The sequence below is a fragment of the Oenanthe melanoleuca genome, chromosome 4 (genome assembly GCF_029582105.1).
Source record: "Oenanthe melanoleuca isolate GR-GAL-2019-014 chromosome 4, OMel1.0, whole genome shotgun sequence".
In the NCBI taxonomy this organism is placed as follows: domain Eukaryota; kingdom Metazoa; phylum Chordata; class Aves; order Passeriformes; family Muscicapidae; genus Oenanthe; species Oenanthe melanoleuca.
The window spans coordinates 45,720,204-45,736,521 of NC_079337.1; the positions used below are offsets into that span (position 1 = coordinate 45,720,204).

At 36.5% G+C, this 16,318-nt stretch overlaps 1 protein-coding gene across 1 annotated transcript in view; it reads left to right on the top strand.

The window, feature by feature from the left end:
- The window catches only part of GABRG1 (gamma-aminobutyric acid type A receptor subunit gamma1), a 55,323-nt gene that overhangs the window by 15,804 nt on the left and 23,201 nt on the right, over positions 1–16,318 (top strand). The window contains exons 2-3 of the mRNA XM_056489783.1: positions 1,230–1,378; positions 8,828–8,895. Coding sequence (XP_056345758.1) covers positions 1,230–1,378; positions 8,828–8,895 — 217 coding nt within the window. The remainder of the gene's footprint in view (positions 1–1,229; positions 1,379–8,827; positions 8,896–16,318) is intronic.

The following is a 16,318-nucleotide window of genomic DNA, read 5'->3' on the forward strand; positions in this document are numbered from 1 at the left end:
AGCCCTTAATAAAGCAGTAACATTTTTAATGTTGGTGTACAATGTGAATTGGCACAAAGATAGTAATTTAGTTCTTTTCTTTTACTGGAATTTTGTCCTTGTGTCAACACTGGATCTGATTTATAGGGGCTGCATGTTTTATGTAATTGCTAGACAGTGCCCATCTGTGAGGGTTGGTTGTGTGACTTTTAGTTACTGCTATCTGTCTCATGTACTTTGCTTGACCTCAAGCCTATAGCACTGCCTTCAAATAAACTGCATGAGTAATATAGATTGCAGTTTTTAGTGCTGAAGGAATACTGAGGTCCATACTCATTTGATTGAAATGAAAAGAGAACTACTTTCAGACATTCTTTGACCTTTTGGAGATATCTGAGTGAATTTGCAGATGTAATGAAGGTATTGCAATTTTTAAAAATGATCTAGGGATTAGCTATCTATTGCTGCTTATCTAATTAAAAGATAATTAAAAGGTAATGAATGAATGTGTAATTATTTTCCTTGTACAATTGTTTCATCTTGATAAAATAGCTAGCTAGCAAAAGGTCTGAAAATGGTGTACCATTCCTTTCAGTTAGCTATACCATGTACACATCCAGGTACATAATTGACATATGTCTGCAGCTGCTGCTTCTGCAAATGCTTAGTTGTAGCACATGGATGTAATGTTTGCTTGCTGAAAATGTGAATGAAGTTTAATAAGTATGCAAGTCTAATTTTTTTCACATCATACAACAGAGGCTACTAGGAAGGAGATTCTGTTGATGCTCTTTTAAGTAGCATACAACAGTTATGCTATTATGAAGATTAGGCATCTCTTAGAGATCTTAGCAGCATCACTTGCAAAAGAAATTCATGTAGGAGAAGCTTTGGAATTACATGTTTGTTTTAAAACAGGAAAAGGCTGAGGGTAAGATGATGCCTGCTGTTGCTTTTATGGGTTTGACTCATGGCTTGAGTTTTCTATATGGGTGATGTGTAAATGCCTCTATTACCACTCACACTCTCCCATCACCATAAAAAAAAATGTTGGTAAATATACATGTATTGTAAATAAGGGCCTCCTTCTTTCTTTTGGCACCAGAATGCATTTGTGTTTTCACAAACTATTCTAAATAGTGTTCAATATTTATCTCTTTCTTCTTCAACTCTTGTGTATTCAGTTTCACTGTGTCTTTTGTTTTTCCCAGTCTTGTTGTTTATTTTTTTTTTTTAATCACACAACATAGAGCTGATAAAGCAGATGATGAGGATGATGAAGATCTAATGGTGAATAAAACATGGGTCCTTGCACCAAAGATTCATGGTGGTGATGTAACTCACATACTGGACTCCTTACTTCAAGGATATGACAATAAGCTTCGGCCAGATATTGGGGGTAAGCTCATAAAATGATTCAATGTAATAGAAAATGTGAACTAGAAATGGTGTGCATTTTGTCAAAGATGGAAAAACTATGCTTATTGCAACATGTAAAACTCAATATAGCAAGATAAATTTAAGAGTAATAAAATGCAATCATTTTCTGGAACTAGTAAAAAAAATCTGTTCAATATTAGACTTCATATTCTATTTATAATATTTTTTTTCTTATGAAAAGTAGTGGCTTTGGGGGGCAATGAGCAATCTGTAATAAATCACTAAAAGGCAATTATAATTTACTTTGTTTACTTCTGTCAGAAAGAATTGTAGATATAAACCAGCCATGGTCATTTCAAAAATTCATCTTAAGTCTTTAGGACTTCATTAAATAATTATCCCTAGACATTTTATTCTTACTGTAGGAAATGCATTGTGTGTATTTTGAGCAAATATAACTCAACTTAATTGTCTTTTTCCCTTAACCAAGATTTTGAAAAAAATTTCAAGAGTCTGAAAATATAACTTAGGAGCCATGTTTTCTAGTGGAATATAGGAAGAAAAACTGCATTGCTGTAGATCAAACTTTGCAGCTAGTAGGAAGGCAATTTTGTCTTTCAATAGTCAAAGCATCAATTTGCATATAGCTACTAAGAGTAAATATTTGAAAGAATCTTGTTTTGAAAACATGTAGTACATGAAACCTTGCCAGCTCCTGTCTACCCCTTGCATGCAGGATCAAAATAAGAAAAACAATGTATTTTCTCTGAGTTTGTTTCCTGAGATGTGAAGGAAGAGGTGGAGGACATGAGTATTTGTGATGTACCTGGCACTCCCTACCAAAGGAATGCCATGTGAGTCTGTAAGCTGCTTATACATTAAACAGCTCAACAGCCTAGACCTGTCTCATTTATGTAGGGGAAGAAAAAGATGCAATCTCAAACTGTGCATTTTCCATTGAAAGCTTCTGACAAATTGCTTTCTTTCCCAAACTTCTGTGTTCTGTTTTATTGGTGACTGTTATCTTGGAGATGTTGAAAGGCAATAATTCTCTCCCTGTCATAATATAATCACATGTGAATCTCATAAAGTTTGGTTTAAGTCTTTTTCTTCGTGTTCATTTAATTGAATTACTACAAACATTTAGACAACACAAAAAGTCCTCCAACATGTTTTTCCTTAAATTCTCAATGTATGACAAATGTATAGCTTACTGTTAGTTTTTTTCCCATTTGTGATTATGAGTAAATAAACTTTCTCTTCTAGGATTTCTTCTAATGGTTAGCTTGTAGGTGGGGATGAAAGAAAAGATAATTCTTTTTCTCATCTTTCCCCCTAAAACTTATGAGTAAATGGAGCAAATACAGAGGAAGAATTTATTCTGACACATTGAATGCATTTAAATAGGCATGGAAAAATTTTGATGTAATTCTTGCCTTTATTATATTCTGAGTCGTGATAGGACAAAATCTCAGTCTTTTTGTGAGTAACTCAATGTACAGATTCAAAATATCAGTTCCCAAAAGAAGACACTTAGTTCTAGCTTCTGTCACATAAAATGTACCCTTTCTCTTCTCAAAAGTTCTGTACCAGTCTGACCTTTGCTGTCTGGGGCCTGCTTCCATCCACTATTCTAGAACATAAAGTTCATGAATAATCAGCCAGAGTAATGAAAAAAGGGAAACATTTGGGAATATTCACCTTGTTTTGAGGACAAGAAATGTTAAGTATGATTCTGCCACAAGGAAGAAATTTTGGACTGCATAAGATGAAATTTCTGACTTCAGGTGAAGGCACTGCATTCTGTCCAGTTGTTTGGGAACTGCAGCAGATATTTGATAGAGAGAAGAGCAAAATCAGGCTATAGTTTATTCACCTTAATCCACTTCAAATGGGTAGATAAAATCTGGTGTCAGATTCCTTTCTTCAGTGTATGTCAGTTCTTGTACAACAAGGTTATTGAACTGGATTTTTCATTACCTTTCAAACCATTAGTATCCCACAGAACATTCTTATGATTGAATTACAAAGCTCATTTACAGTTGCAACATTTTTTGTTTAGAACTTAGACTTTTTGGGTTTGAATCCCAGAGCAGAATTTTGTTTTCTTCCTGGTGTTGACACAGAATTTCAGCATCTCAGAGTGAGATAGGAGTTTCATTGTTAAACATGTAGTTAGTTGAGGGAGATGCTAAAGGAGAGCCAAATGAAAATTGAAGCTTTGGAGGCAATACTGAAATTTAATAGGGGGAAAAGCACTCTCATTTTCTGTTTGTCTCATTCAAATAACCATGAGTTTTAGTAATTACTTAACTTCTACCCTTTGCTATTTTTAATAATCTTACTAGTCTTTAACTCAATTTATGTAGTAGGCTTGAGTAGGTTTGGGGCATAAATATTCTAGAATTCTTCTACTCAGTATGAAGTAATAGTAGTTATCAGATAAAGTCTCCTATCTGTGGTATAAATACCTTTAATTACAGATACAACCTTGGAGTGTTGATGTACTAATATAGCAGTATTCTTCTCACTGTAACATTACCTTTTGGCAGCATGATTTTATAACCACTGTTCTAGTTCTAGTCCTGCATCAAAGTAGCTTTCATTTTTGAACTTTCATTTTAAAGGAAGGAATTCTGGCTGCTGATTTTTCACCTCTCTCATCTTAGGGACACAAATATATTAATATTATACTATCAATGTACAGATCATTTTTTCCAGCAGTGATGTGTGTATGGGTGAAACACCACTGCACTATCTGAAAATTTAATTAAAAATAGGAAACAGTCATCAGATATCTAGAAATTTAGTGTGTGTTTTCAATTAACAGAGAAAGGCCAGTTGTCATTGATTGAAATTTTAAAAATGGTGGGAATTTAAGGATAATTGCTCATGGATGTTTTTGGGTAGTTGTTATTGTCCTATAAGCAGGGCATGGGTAAATAATTACATTTCTCAAGTGCACTAATGTGAATAGTCATGTTCTAAGAGATATAAAGGATACATGGAAAATACAGGACTTTCAAATAGAAGTGCTAATTCTCAAAAAATAAAGGTGTTAGAAGGTATTCTGTTGAACAGGTGCTCTTAGTGTAACAGCAATGAGAGTATGATATAGGCAGAACAGTAATAAGCTCAAACTGATGCCTTAAGATTTTTAGATTTTTATATATTTTACATATATATATTTGTAATTTTGCAGAATGTTAATGCATAGTTATAACTTCTAGTACTTTTCCTGACCTCTCCCATAGTTTAACAAATTCTTGACATATACATTCTTGAAATTCTGTTTATTAGTCTAGCAAGGACACTTTGTTTTGCACCGTACACTGTAGATACAATAAGGTGGAGGGCAAAAAGATTTGGGGGAGGCTCCAATGGGGCAGAACCTGGGGGAAATTACCTAACCAACTGTTCTTCTAACTGGACAATATTTGTTAGGTACACTAGTTAAGCAGCCTTATAAAAATTGTAATATACTGTATCATGTGTGCATATTGCCATATTGTGCCACTGTGAAAGCTTTCCATTAAAGACTTGCTTTTACATTATCATTTAACACTGTTTGGAAAGATCTTCAGTTTTATTCCAGGCAGCAAAACAAGTAGGAGAATATCAAGGAAAGATAGAGAGAGACATATTTTAAGAATATCTTCCAAGAATTAAAGAAAATCAAAATACAAGAGCAACATGTAAAAGAGCATATTCAGGGAATGTTGAAGGTATTGGATGTGTGCACTGCATAGAAAATCATGGAAATAATAAAAGTGGTGTGATAGGAGTATCTGCCAAACTTGGATTTCTTTAAAATAGAAGGGTAAAAAATTTGGAGAACAGGGCTCTGCTTTCATAAAAATCACTTTGAAAAAATTCTTCAGAGGTTGACCTGGAAGCCTGCTGTAAAGACTAGGCTGAATTTTCAATATAAGTAGCCATGCAAGTAATAATCTTAGATATGTGATTGTGAGAATTGTGTTATTCCATTAAAAGCTATTACAACCTGAAGGACTCTGTTATTCCTGAATATGGTAGTCACCTAATTTTTTTGCTGCATAACTGCTTTTTCACTATAGGGATGCTTCTTTAGGCAAGTAATGAGCAATTATATAAAACATGCTCAAAGAAAATAAGCCTGGATGAAGTTACAAAAGTGGTCTTAGTTAAAGAGCATAGTAAGCACTAATTAAAAGCAAAGGTGATGTGACTTAGATCTTCATTAGAAAATGAGGGAATTGTGGTAAACTATGGGGACTGGTTAGTGAATTCAGAAAGACTACCATGCTCTTGGTTAATGTACTGAAGTAATGGCTTGGAGGAATGAAAATAGCAGTATTAAGCCATAAAAAGTGCAATGTTCTGGACATTTACAAGAATGATAATTATTTCTGTCAGGGGCTAGGTGTTTATAGAATGAGAATAGCTGATAAGAAGAGCTCTTAAGTGTAGCAAGAAGAGATACATCAAATATCAAAAGCTGAAAACAGAGCCTGCAAAAATAGAGGCTAAAAACCAGGCCTTTGAATATCAGGGGAAACTAGTAAAAAAATTGTCAATGACTGAGGGTAGATTTTTATCACAATGTATTGCCTTATCAGGAATAAACATTTTTCAAAATTTTTCAACCAGAAGTTTGGTCTAGTGAAAAAATATCAAAGTAGGAAATCAGAAAGTGAGTATGTCTCTCTAGATTGGGCTTCCAAACAGGTTCCCTGTGATCTTGTGGGCAGCTGCTTCTTTTTGCTCTTCCTTCTCTGACTCCCTTTCCTTCTTGAATGTGCACTCTGCTGCCTTCTCACCTTCTTGCTTTACTCTAGCCTGCTTCATACTGCCTTTCAGTGCAAATATTTAAAGTGCTCAAGCCCTTTCTCCCCTTGTTTAGAACACTGATGTTCTGCACTTCATACATGTGTTAAATAACCTTCTTCCTAATTGTGGTCTTTTCAAGGCTGATGCCAAGTTTTAAAGTAAAATAAGAAGCAGTCAGGGTAGGAAAATCTTCACAATCTGTTCTTCTCAAAGTATCAAGAAGGTATTTTCCTGCAGCATTTGTCATTTTCATGAACTCTTGTCACTTCTACTTCAGGAACACAAGAAGCATAAATTAATCCTTCTAATTCAGAAGTACATTTCTCTGTACCATACAGAAGAACTAAGGTAACAAAATGGCTTCTTCCAGTCCACTTGAATTGGGTTTCTTACTCTGGACTGTGTATGTCAATTTTAAAAAATTCAACAGAGGCAGATTTTCAAACTGTTCACTGTCTCTTAATACCCTTAATAATCTTTCTCAGAGCAGTATGGAGAAGCAGTATGGAAAAATGAACTAAGTGGCTCTCTAAATGAACTAAGTGGCAGAAAAGTAGTGCATGATGCAAGTTGGAATTTCTTAAAATTGACACAGCCCCCATTAAAAGTGGTGTCGCTGACAGCTCGAAATTTAGTTGTTAATAAAGGATGTCAGTGGCTGGGATATCTATAGTGTGCTCTCATAAGAAAGTTTTGATCAAGAATAATGATATTTTGAATTATTTTAGCAATGCTGGCAGATGATACAAAGACTGTTGGAAAGGGAGTGGCTGCATCTGCAGAGTATTTAACTCCTTCAGCATAACTGGAATTGAGAGTGGGAAAAAAAGGAGGTGGAGGGGGAAGAATCCTGTGAGTTGTACTTCAGGTTGAGAGATTCTTCTTAATGATGAATTTAACATTACTTGAGGAATTAGACAAGGTGTACTTTAATTCATCTACTTGTATTTTGGTCTAGCAGTGGGGCTGATGTTATAAAAATAAATAGGGTAGCAAATTAAAGGGAGAGGATATCTGTTTGAAGAATGTGATGTATATTAAAAGGATTACATTATACATATAACTATATACACACATTATAAATTTTTTCTTACTCTCATATTTCAGTCTGTGCATGAGCTCTTGTGCTGTCTCCCTTCCTTTGTGAACTCTGCAGAAATTGGAAACATTTGCAGCTCAGAATCAAAGAATAACAGAATTACAGAATATTTTGAGTTGGAAGGGATCCATAAGGATCATTGCAGGAAGTACTTATTTCTTCCACCAGGGAATAAATTGGTTTCCAGAATCTGTTTAAATTTTCTGTGAAGCATGCTGGGGACAGGATGGTGACCAAGTGACTCTGTGCTCTGTGGTCATACAGAAAATCCTTTGTGCAGCATCACTGCTGTGTCTTCCTGTTAGCCTTAGGTTCACACCTTTAACCAGATCTGGAATCAGGGAGAATTTCCTCCCAAGTGAGCTTGGCAGGGAAAAGGTGTCTTGGGATATTTAGGAATTGCATCTTTCCTGTCGTTGTGGCTGGCAAAGATGTCAGTATACAGTCTTTCTTTCTGTATATCTGTTCAAATTTTCAGAAATTTGAAAAATCTTCTTACTTAAGATTTTAGGTTTGTTGTTAAACACTTGGGCAATCTCTAAAGTTTTGCTGTACAAAAAAAAAAATTAAATCTGATGACCTAGGGTCCCTCTCTTAGGAAATCAAAATGCCTTTTTGTTTGTACCTTCCCACCTTTTTTTATCTGCAGATTGAAGAGATGCTTATTTTATTGTGTCATATCATAAAAGTACCATCAGAGCTCTATCATTATTATTATCTCTCTTCATTCCTTTGGGTACAAGGACTTATATCCTCTTCTGTCCACATTCTGGTTCTCAAGCATGAACTAGAAGAAAATGCTTGGTAATATAATGAAATTAAAATGCTTCCTCTCCTCTTTAATTTGTGCTTTTTTTTTTCTGTATAAACCAGTTAGGAGAAAAAAATGAGCTTTCTGTACTTCAGGTGTGCCTTTCATGGACACTCTTGGACTTTGTGTCCTTCAGTAAATGCACAAATTAGAGAGTATGTTCTGTAGTGGAATATATTTTTAAAGTTTCTGGTCTTTTGTCTGTGCAGTGGCAGTGTTTTCCCTGCTTTTAAAGTAAAGTAAGTTTGGTAATATTTAACTTTTAAATTACTGTCATGAGGAGCTTTCAATTTGGTGTTTTAACCAGTCTATTAATAAAGCTGATAAAAGAACATTCTTAATCCCTAGGTGTGGTATAGCTTCATGGTTTTTTGTATGAAAAATTGTTCTAAACTTGTTTTCTGTTTAGGATTGTATTTTTATGTTGGAAGACAGTTTTAGGTTTTTTTTGTTTCATTTTTTCCCCTTGCTTTACCTTTTAAATCCATCTTATATTTGATCAAAAAGCACAGGTGGAGATTGCATTATGAACTAAAAAGTTCAAATTGATAATTCTAAAAAGTCACATGAAATAAGAGAGCCAAGTCATATATGATCCTTCACAAAATGAATAAACCATAAATTTAATTATTCTGAATCTAATAAAAGAATACCAGATATTCTGTTCTTTTAGTTAAATAAATTAAATTGCACTAACAATACATAGAGTTAATTAAATATGTAATTAATGTGGTTACTGTTTTGTTTAGTGAGAACTACAGTAATTGAAACAGATGTCTATGTTAACAGCATTGGTCCAGTCGACCCAATCAATATGGTAAGTTCTGATTATTGACAGAAAACATCATCTGCATGTTGCTATGGGTTAATATTGTGAAATAATTATTATCCCATTGAAATAAGTTTATTTATTTTAGTGTATTCTTATGCTGTTATTTATGTTATTTCAGAGCTGCATTTAGTCTCTGTGTTTGAAATTGTTGTAATTTTAAAAATACAGTTTTTATTTTAAAACTGTGAGGTCACATTGAGTACATTGTATCAGGTCCTTTTTTTTAGTTTGCATTGAACATTTCCACAATCTTTGTATATACCTGATTTATCTCTGGCCCAGTTTGATTTCTTGGAACTACTCTTCAGAGCCTAAGAAAAATAACAATTGACACAGCAGTCGTGAACAAAACTATTTTCAATGAAGTGATCTATTGCTTGTTCGGTTTTTCTTCAAATTCGTAGAAAGCAAAATTTGAAATTAACTCTTTTGTCCTTCTTTTTCTATTTAGTTTTCTGTCCTTTTCAGAAGCTAAGAAATGCATCTCTCCTAGTTTGTGGTACACCTGTTGAGATCTGACCTATCTGTTTAGTACCAACACTGAAGTAACAGCACTTATGAGGAAGCTGAGGATGTGATGTTTTCTTAGTTCTCTTAGATTATGTGTTGTATAAAATGGTGGAGGCTTTAGAATGGCCTTTTGGAATGGCTTCTGACCAGGACTAAGATGGGGACTTGCCCTCAGGTAGTTCTGAGTTTACCTCCTTTACTTCCTCCCCACAAAATTGCTGACAGCATTGAATTTACATGGCAGAGAAGAGTTTGTTCAGAGGCTGGAGCATGCCAGTGCAGGGGGCTTCTCAGCATTTTTCTGAGAGTGCAGTAATTCTCAGTTATTATTAAGGATCTTGTGGTTTAGATGTATGTCATCATGTGGGGGTGGAGAACAGTGACTTTCAGTGAGAGGAAGCCAAGCAAGAAAAACCAGTGGTACTTAGATCCTGTGGAAAAAGATACAGGCTATTCATTCCAGCATAATGGTCTAACCAGCTTAGGGCTGTCATTCCCTGGGGCTGTGGAAGGGAACTCAAGTCTCAGGCCAGGACTGTACATAATGAAATGTGTGATAGATCATAAGAGTGGCTGAGTGGGGAACATTTTCCAGCTTCCATGTCTGGTGTAAGTGGTGTCTCTGTTTTTGTCTGTCTCCCTGCTGCAGTCTTTTCTCTTTTGCTTCTCTCTGTCCAATCCTCTTCTGAAGGAACTTACTGTGGAAGCAAACTGTGAGGATGTTTAATGGGGATCTAGCAAGTGGTAGAGACTCCTTTTTCCAGTAACCTCTGTAAGCTCCCCAGCCTGTGGCCAGTAGGTATTGCACACACTGGAACTGAACATGAGAAATGCTTACATGAAGCTGGAAAACTAAAAGTTTTCTAGTTTTAAAGAGCCAGCACATGTCTGGCTCTGCAGAATACCCCTGCCCCATCTCCCATGCCCTCCTCTTGTCCCTGGAGCCACTGGGCAGACATCCAGCTATGGTTCAGCCATGAACCATGACCTCTCATGTGCCCACAGCTCCTTCTGCTTACTCAGCCCAGGGCCTGGGACCACCAGCCATGGAATTGTTGCATGCCAGTTGTTTAGAGGTTTCTCCATGTGTGCTAGAGCTGTCCTAGGGCTGGTGGTGATGTCCTTGCCATGCTGCTAGTAAAAGCCAGTCATGCTGCCTTATAGTCCAAGGTAAGGATTGGAATCCTACTGAAAAGGCAAATTCCTTCACTGGAGAGTGGGATCCTAATAGTTAATAATGGATATTTCTCTCCAACCTTCTGATTTTACTTTAAAGAAAAAAAAATATGAAGCACGCCACCAAAGGGTAATAAGGTAAATATTACTAAGATACAGAAGTTTAAAAACTATCCTATGCTTTTTAAAAATGGACAGAAAACTACTTAGCAATTTAAATCACAGTCTAAACCTACTGTGGCCTTCATAAAGGGGCAATTGGTTTCACTGGACTTGCACTCCAAGAACATAGCTTGTATGAGCATCTAAACTCAGTACAGAGATCAAACCTCTGTAAAAATAAGTAAAACCATTTACTTGAAAAAAATTTGATTAAGGTTTCAAAAAAAAAAAAAAAAAAGGTTTTTATTATGGGAAACAACATTCTCAGCAAAATACATAATACCAAATTTTACCCTGTAAGCTCCTTTTATGTGAACTGTTGATTTCATTAGGAAGGCACTTTCCCTGGAATCAATATTGTTTGAGATTTTTAACCAATAATCCAAAATTTTTTTTCCATTTCAAGGGCTGTCCTTAACCCCTAATTTGATCACTTAATAAGAGAATATGTTTTCTGTGATTTCCAATCTCCATTGCATTACTCATTTTCCAGATACATTAATTCACTCTAGTAAATTATGTTCTTTGACTATCAAGTTTGGATACAACATGACATGATGTAGAGGGTATTTTTTCTGTCAGTAATGCTGAAGCAGCATATCAAAGGAGTATGTTTGTCTGAAAGCTTGAGAGAGCACATACTATGAGAGGAAACAGATTTGGTTTTTTAATTGTCTATTTTCCTCTTGCTATTTGAAAAACTTCCACTTTTATAATTGAGGTCTATGCATGACATTCATTGGAGTTTGTTTTTGAAGGCTATTGTATTTTGGCTTTTACTATTTATCAAGATCTAAACAAAGTTTTAGATTCTGTAGTCACCCCATGATCAAGAAACATTTTCCTAGAGCTTGTGATCTCTTCAGGCCTCTGCATCCTGAGTTAACACTTTAAACAAGTGTTGGATCGGTAGAGTTTTTAATAATACTAATTCTAAAGATTTTTAAATCTGTCTTTTGGAGCTAACCTGTGCTATGCATTATGCAGCAACCATGTAAAATGCAGCTGAATGCACATTTTGGACTACCAGAGTATCAAGTCCAGCCAACATGGACTTGTGAAAATAAGGTCCAGCTTGACCAACCTGATCTCCTTCTATGACAAACTGATTAGCTTAGTAGACAAGGGAAAGGCTCTGCTCTCTCTAGACTTCAGTAAAATATTTGACTCCACCTCCCACAGCATCCTTCTGGAAAAACTGGCAGCTGATAGCTTGGGTGGGTGGACTCTGGAATGGCTGGCTGGCTGGTCCCAGAGAGTTGTGGTTCATGGAGCTCAGTTCAGCTGGTGGCCAGTTGCTAGCAATGTTCCCCAGGACTCACTACTGGGGAGAATTCTACCTTTATTTATCATTTGGATGAGGGGATCAAGAGCACCCTCAGTAAATTTGCAGATGCCACTAAGCTGAGTGGGGTTGTTCATCTGATCAAGGGTAGGAAGGGTCTGCAGGGAGACTTGGACAAACTTGACCAATTGGCCAAGGACAGCTGCAGAAAGTTCAGTCAGGCAAAGTGCTGGGTCCTGCCCTTGGGTCACAACAACCCCAGGGAGTGCTACAGGCTGGGGGAAGCATGGTTTGGGAGCTGTTCTGCAGAAAGAGACTTGGGGGGCTGGTCAGAAGCAGCTGAGCACCAGCCAGAGTGTGCCTGCTGCCTGTGCCAGCAGTAGTGTGGCCAGCAGGACTGGGCAGGGATTGTCCCCTGTGCTCAGCACTGCTGGGGCTGCAACTTGAGTGCTGCAGTTCTGGCTGCCTCACTTTAAAAGGGACATTGAAGTGCTGGAGCATGGCCAGCAAAGTGCAGTGAGGCTGATGAAAGATCTAGAAAACATGTCTTAGGAAGAACAGCTGGAACTGGGTTTGTTCACTCTTGGCTCAGGGGGGATCTCATCACTCTGTAAAACTCCCTGAGAGGAGGTTCTAGTGAGGTGGAGCCCAGTCTCTTCTACTGTGCCTACAGTGACAGGACAAGAGGAACTGGCCTCAAGCTGAGACAGTGATAGTTAGATTGGATATTGAAAACATTTTTTTCACTGTTTGGATGGTCAGGCAGTGGAATAGGTTGCCTGTGGATGTTGTGGAATCACCCTCAGCAGTCACCTGGAGGTGTTTAGGAGTGTCTGGATCAGATGCTGGGTGATGTGGTGCACTGGTTTAGGAGCTACTGTTCTGGCTTGGTGGTCAAACCTGATGACCTTACAGCTCTCTTCCAGCCTTGATGATTTGTTGATTCTAAATGCATTTTTATGATCAATATCTTGATCCTCAGTAGCTCTGCAGTGCTCTAGGGATTTCTTTACAGAGTTTAGATATACAGTGGATAACCAGAGCCTATTTCTACTGTAAGTCGAACACTATATAAATAGAATAGGCTTTTACTTTCCAAATTTCCAAACTAGGGCCAAGATGAAAAGCCACCATTGTTTGGTGGTAATACTAGCAGTAGAGTCTGATATATGATCCATGCTACCTGTTGGCCTCATCAGCTTTGCCTACCCTGTACTCATCCCTCAAACCTTGTGTATTCATAAATATGCAAAATTTTGTGCTACTGATGCCCCAAGCTCTCCAGGGGAGAACCACATCAGCACCACAGCTCCTGTGTCTTGACAGGGCTGTTCAAGTGCTCAGTTCAGTTGGCTGGGAGAGGCATGGCACCCCTCCAAGACATTTCTGCCTTCCTTTAACTAAGAGATGACCTTTTCTTGTCATTTCTGTTTGATCAAAACTCTTATGACAACAAAAGACTGAAACCACAAATGAGAGGAATTTTTTGAGTAGGAATGCAGGTGCAGCTCCTTAAGTAAGAAACAGAATTGGATCATTCTGTCAAAACTGAAGAGCAAAGAGATGAGTTTATACTTCCACTGTATTTGATGTATATTTACTCAAGTTTCATATAGTAAACAGATAGAAAGAAGCAGATTGTTTCTATAGAAATTCACAGACATTGTGACTGATTGACTAAAAACTAAAAGAAAGTGCTCTACCAGATTGTTTATATCTGTCTGTATAAAACTAAATGCATATATAAATATACAGGTTTACAGAAACAAAATGATGTTTTTAAATTTCTTTGCTTTTAAAAGAGTTTCTAAATCATGATTTAACACTTTGAAGCATTCTGATATCATTTCCATTTTAGTGTGTTTGACAGCTACTATTTTTTATTTCCCTTCCTGTGAATGAGATGATGCTCTGTATTCCCTTTTTGTATTTATTATTGGAACTTGCTGTTGGAAGGCCCAATCTGAAAATTCCAGGATAGATTTTTAGGACTGCACTTCACTAGAGTAGTTCAGTTTTCTTGTTGTTTTCCAGCATTTCTCTGCTATGGATAATAGAGCTTTTGTAACATACTCTTTGCTTACTAACCATTGAATGCTACTCTGATCAGAGGTTGAAGCCATACTTTAAAGCCTACCACTCTTATTTTTAAGAAGAGAGCTGAAACACTTAGAAAATCAGATACTTACAGAGTATTCAGTATGCTACTTTGGTAGGCAGACTGCATGGCCTGAACATTGGTAGGATACAATATTCTTGTCATTTTGCACCTTTTATGAATTTATGTAGAATGTGCTTGTGGTGGATTTTAATTATCCTTTAGTTTCTAAATTCCAAGTCACTTTCTAATTGCACTAACTAGCTGCAGATATTTTACTTTTATTTTTTCATGGTATCTGGGTATTAATGGGATCAGCATCCTAGTACAGATTGCTGAACATTATTTCACTTATGGAGAATACTTTGTGGCCAGGTGCATCACTGCACTTATTCTGATGGTCACTAAATTTGTACTGAGGGTTTGAACGTTTGTACTCTTACTTTATAATGCAATTTAATTTACACAAAATACACTAAAATATAAATAATCATGATCTGAAGAAACATTACCTGAAAGTACCCTGAAATCCAGTACTTAAAGATACACATACTTTCTGTGCATTATTCTAGTTTATGCTCTGCTTTTGAATAATATTAAATATTGTTTTACTCAATGATTCTGGATTCAGCAAGGCCCTGATCCTGCAGATACCTAGTTAATTTACATGTGTGAACACTGACTTCACATGTCACATTGATTTAAGGATTTAACAAACACTACAGAAAAAAATCCAAAATAGGAATTGTCTAAAAGGAAATGTCTCTCCCTCCTTGTCTGCTTGCTACACAGCTGTATGTCTAAATGAACACAGCTCCATACGAGAAATAATACACAAGACATCAGTGCTACACAAATGCTGCAATAATAGTAATATTTCAGGACTGGATGAACACTGCTTGATAGGTCTTGTCATGGTTTGTGAAATGTACCTGAAGCTTATCCTGGAGGTTAGAATTGCTTTCACTTTTGAAGAAGACTGTTTTGAGGAGAACCACTGTCTCTGTGAGATTTATACAGACTGACTGAAAGGAAGATAATGAGGGAGCACTTTGGCCCATATCTGAGAATTTATGAGGTTTCCTAAAGGTTGTGTGGATTCAGTGTGCAAGCAAGAGAAAGTTTTGCAAAGTCAAGTATATGTGCTTTATTCAAATTGGTTTAATTCTCTTTCAAATGGCAGGAATTCTCTGATAAATTTGTTCATAAAACAGGACAAAATACCAACATGTCTTTGAATAGTACCCGTTTCTTATTGCACAGTATCTTCTTTGAGAGAAGTTAGAATTATATTTTTTTTTCCCAAGGTACACTTTTATTTCAATTAGGGAAGATAGATTCCAGTCATTGTGGAGCCTGTCAGCACTGCAAGTGATCATGGCTAATTGGCTGACTCAGATGACTCTTTGAGATTGATGGACCCTGTTCCTGTACAGCAGCTGAATAAATATTTTTTCAGTAGCCTTCAGCATTGTGGGGCTTTTTAAATGGAATATACTTAAAAGTCAAACCCCCAAAAGTCATAAGTCAAGTTCTGCATTTCTTTTGTTACCATCTCTAGAAACTGAGTAATACTTCACAAGTACAATTTCATGGTTGCTCTCTCTTTTTTTTATTCTCCAAAAAGATTAGCTTTAATTGATGAATCAGGTTCTTGCAGTTTGGTTGCTGCTATTGTAAAATAGCTCTAAGCTTGTGTTGTTCAGGGAGAATTGGCCAAATACATGCAATATTCTGCTCATACCATAGCAATTCCCTTGTTGGTCCAAATTCCTGTGATCAATTTGAAGGGAATGGTGAGAGGTGAGGGAAAATGTAGTTACTGTACAACTGACAAGTGTTTCTGTAGCCTTCTGAAAACAAAGAAGAGAACATACATTAAACTTTAACTCCCAACTTTAAACAGCATTCAGTTTTTTTTTCTGGTTTTCAGGTGCAGTTTACCAATTGTCCCTTAATAGGTATGATGCCAGGAGAGGTACTGAAGGTTCCACACAAGCCACTAGGAAAATCTCTGCTCTTAGTTGTAAAATATGGCCTAATTCCTATGTGCCATATAATAGCAATGCTATTATGTAAGGGTGCAGTCTTTTTGTGCTGTGGTTGGTTCTTAAATCTTAGATTAGTTCATGCTTTGGGAAATACTGGTTTTGTATTGTACCACTGCATCACTCAAG